The sequence below is a fragment of the Medicago truncatula genome, chromosome 8 (genome assembly GCF_003473485.1).
Source record: "Medicago truncatula cultivar Jemalong A17 chromosome 8, MtrunA17r5.0-ANR, whole genome shotgun sequence".
NCBI lineage: Eukaryota > Viridiplantae > Streptophyta > Magnoliopsida > Fabales > Fabaceae > Medicago > Medicago truncatula.
The window spans coordinates 45,906,658-45,910,542 of record NC_053049.1 but is presented as its reverse complement, the minus strand read 5'-3'; the positions used below and the strand labels follow the sequence as shown (position 1 = coordinate 45,910,542).

Here is a 3,885-nt window from a genome sequence, read left to right as displayed (position 1 = left end):
GGGAGGTAAAAAGGTTTGAAGGTTTAGACCCTGATAAGTTTAGTTATTTTGAATTATGTTGGTACGTAGAAGAAGATTTGAGTATTAAAAAGGGTACATATAGGTTATGGTGGATGCCTCTTTCCGAAGTAAACTTTAGGGTTGTTAAGTTAGATGCTGATGTTAGTGAGATGAAGGAATATGCTTTGAAAGTAAACAAGCCAATTAACTTTTTTGTAGAACATGATGTTGATGAAGTTAGTAGGTTGGTGGATGTTCCAAACTGTGTTACTGTTAGTAATAGGGAAGTTGGACAAAGTTCTGAGGTTGATGTAAATGGAGAAGGACTAGAGAAGGAAAAGGTAGATAAGAAAGGAAAAGGTGTGTTGGTGTGTTCTGATGATGAGAAGTATGGGAGCAGTGAAGATGAGTCAGATGGTGAATATTTTGATGATAGTGAGAATGATAGAGCATTGGGGGTTGATGATGGGTTTGGAGAATTTGATATAATCAAAGAAGGGGGTGAAGGAGGGGCATATGAGAAAGGTTCCAAAACCAAGGAAAAATCAAAGGTTGAAAAAGAAGATGATTATGATCCTGAGTGGGAGAGAGAGTATGAAAGTGATGAACTTTATTCAGATGACCCTGATGAGTCAGACTCTGAAAGGGGACCAAGAGCATATGTGTTTAAGATGAGCCAACTAACACCAGCCTTTAAATTCACAGTTGGTATGGACTTTAAGTCAATTGTTGAGTTTAGAATGGCCATCAGGGAGTGGAATGTATTAAATGGATATCAAATTAAGTTTGCGAAAAATGACAAGGAAAGGTGTAGGGTAGAGTGTAAGGAGAAACACAATGGGTGCAAGTATGGGGCCCACTGCAGCAAAGTGGCAAACAGCCATACATATAAAATAAAGACATTGGGTATGGCCCACACATGTGGTAGGTCATTAGATAACTCTAGTGCCAATGCAAACTGGTTAACCAATATTGTTGTGGAAAAAATGAGGGGTAGTGGTGAACAAAAGGTCAAAGATATCATGAAAGATCTGAGGAGGCAGTATTCTGTTGGGGTATCATTTCATACAGCTTGGAGTGCAAATAAGAGGGCTACTGAAATATTAGATGGTGATGCAAAGAAACAATACACTCTACTATGGAGGTATGCAGCTGAGTTAAAGAGGGTGTGTAATGGGAATAATCTCAAGCTTAATGTTGAAAGAACTTTGTTAACCAATCAACCAAGATTCAGCAAGTTTTACTTTTGTTTTGATGGTTGCAAGCAAGGTTTTTTGGCTGGCTGTAGGCCATTTATTGGAGTGGATGGGTGTCACTTGAAAACTAAGTTTGGAGGTATATTATTAGTTGCTGTTGGAAGAGATGCAAATGACCAATATTTCCCATTAGCATTTGGAGTTGTTGAGAATGAAACCAAAGAGACATGGAGGTGGTTTTTAACTTTACTGCTTGAAGATATTGGAAACAAGAGATGGGTGTTTATTTCAGATCAACAAAAGGTATTTATGATTAACTTAAACTTAATTTGAAGTTGTGTTTAATTTATTTCTTTATGATTAACTTATCTTAATTTGTTTGTATGATTCAGGGATTGATGAGTGTGTTTGATGAATGGTCTGATAGAATTGAACATAGATACTGTCTTAGGCATCTATATGCCAATTTCAAGAAAAAATTTGGAGGAGGAACTTTGATAAGGGATTTGATGATGGGTGCAGCAAAGGCTACATATAGACAAGGTAAAAGCATAAGTGATATTTTAATGTTTTACTGCATAATTTGGGTTTTACTAATAAGGGGTTTCACTGAATGTGTATATGTTTGTGTTTTACTGCACAGCTTGGGCTGTTAAGATGGAAGAGCTGAAAAAGGTGGATGTGAAAGCATGGGAGTGGGTAATGGGACATGATCCTAAATTATGGTGTAAGCATGCATTTTCATATTATCCTAAGTGTGATGTATTAATGAATAACATTTCAGAGGCATTTAATGCTACTATTTTATTAGCTAGAGATAAGCCAATCCTCACAATGGCAGAGTGGATTAGAACATACCTCATGAATAGGATGTCAAAACTTAGGAATAAGTTAAGTAACTGGCAAGGTGATATCATGCCTATGCCAAGGAAAAGATTGAACACTGAGATTCAGAAATCTGGAAACTGGATAGCAACATGGGGAATAGGTGATGAGTTTGAGGTTGAAATGGTGGGTGGTGGACATAGGTTTACTGTAAACACTGCAAATAGGACATGTAGTTGTAATTTTTGGGAGTTGGTAGGTATACCTTGTAGGAGGTGCTTCCACCAACTTATAAAAAAGGGCCTGGGAGACCAAAGAAGCTTAGGAGGAGGGAGCCTGGTGAGGCTAATCAAACACAAGGCAAGTATAGCAGAGCAAACACAAGCTACAGATGTACAACTTGTAACAAATTTGGGCACAATGCAAGAGGATGCAAGAGTCAGACAGTTGACCCTGAAGCACAAAAAAGGAAGGTACCATATTACTTTCTTCATTAGATTCAACTTGTAATAATAATTAGATTCATTATTTGCTTGCTGTTTTCTAATGCATACTATGTTTAATGTTAAATGACAGAGGAAAGCACCAAAAAAAACAAGGCAAGAGCAGAATGAAGGGCAATCAGAGCAAAGTTATGGGCAAACAGAGGGGAGAAGCCAGGTTCAAAGTGAAGTTGTAAGGCAAGGTGAAGCTCAAGTTGAAGTTGGTCAAGCACAAGTTGATCAAAGGCAAGCACAACCACAACATTCTCAGGCAACTCAAGTTGAAAGTAGTCAGGGATCTATAAGTACTATGATGGGTGAGAGAGTTGAGCCAGTCAAGAAGAAGAGAAAACTTGTTAAGGGACTTCCTAAATTAAACCCACCAAAACAGGTAAACCCTCCAAAACAGGTACCCAAACCACCTGTTGCATTTATGAGAACAAACCCACTTGCACCAACACAAACACAAACTGTCATTGAACCATCTGCAACAATACACACCACAGTTCACACTGGTAGGACCTCACAAACAATTGTGGCACCATCTGCAAAAGTCAACACAGTTGTACAAGCTCACCCAAACACAATTAACATTGTTAAGCCTAGTGCAAAGGTCTACACCAATGTTAAGACTACCAACACATCTCAAACAACTGTGAAACCATCTGTTGATGTGAGTACAACGGTAAACACATCAACACACTCAAAAACATATGTTAAACCATATACCATTGTGAAAACTATTTGTGAACCTGTGCTAAAATCTGTTCCACCCAAACCATCTGTTGCACCAACACAAGCACCAAGACAAGCAAAGTCAGAAGGTAAGAAGCTTGACTTAGGTAAAGTGAGGAGAAGTCGTAGGAATGTTTGGAGAACTAATGCTAACAAGAAGGGACCAGGAAAGAAGATGGATGACCCAATTGATATAGTTGATGATTGTAATGCTGATGCTCAGAAGGAGACTGATCCCCCTGTCAAAGTTGTCCCAGAGGCAAAGCTTGGATCATGTCTAGGCCTCATTAGAAAAGTTGACACCATCAAATATGTTTAATGTGTTTTAATTAGTTGGTTTTAACTGTGTATGCAACTTGAATGGAATTATGCATACCCTTTTGGTTAAGTATTAAGTGGTTAAATATTTTGGTTGTAATTCTTGGCTAAGACCAAGTAATGTTGACAGATTATGGGTTACACCCTTTAAGTATCCTAGTTAACTATTTTGGTTGTAATTCTTGTCTATGCACAAGTTATGAACAAGTTCTATGTTGACATCATCTATTATTAATGTAAAATATTTATGCTTTATAAAATTCCATATGATGTATGTATGTCAACAGGTTCAATCACAACTAAATTTAATTCATAACATCACATTTTAT

The 3,885-nt window shown here is 37.5% G+C and overlaps 1 protein-coding gene across 1 annotated transcript; it reads left to right on the top strand.

The window, feature by feature from the left end:
- Positions 1 to 962: 962 nt before the first annotated feature.
- Positions 963 to 2,712, top strand: LOC112417444 (uncharacterized). The gene is made up of 4 exons (XM_024773139.2): positions 963 to 1,499; positions 1,589 to 1,739; positions 1,840 to 2,494; positions 2,598 to 2,712. Exons 1-4 carry the CDS (start codon positions 987 to 989, stop codon positions 2,698 to 2,700), a joined length of 1,422 nt encoding a protein of 473 aa, XP_024628907.2. The 5' UTR covers positions 963 to 986; the 3' UTR covers positions 2,701 to 2,712.
- Positions 2,713 to 3,885: the final 1,173 nt, after the last annotated feature.

Excerpts from the sequence above, each read along its gene's own strand:
- LOC112417444 (XM_024773139.2), top strand. The coding sequence starts at position 987 with ATGAGGGGTAGTGGTGAACAAAAGGTCAAAGATATCATGAAAGATCTG. Across the intron at positions 1,500-1,588 it reads TTATTTCAGATCAACAAAAG|GGATTGATGAGTGTGTTTGA; the intron begins GTATTTATGATT and ends TGTATGATTCAG. Across the intron at positions 1,740-1,839 it reads AAAGGCTACATATAGACAAG|CTTGGGCTGTTAAGATGGAA; the intron begins GTAAAAGCATAA and ends TTTACTGCACAG.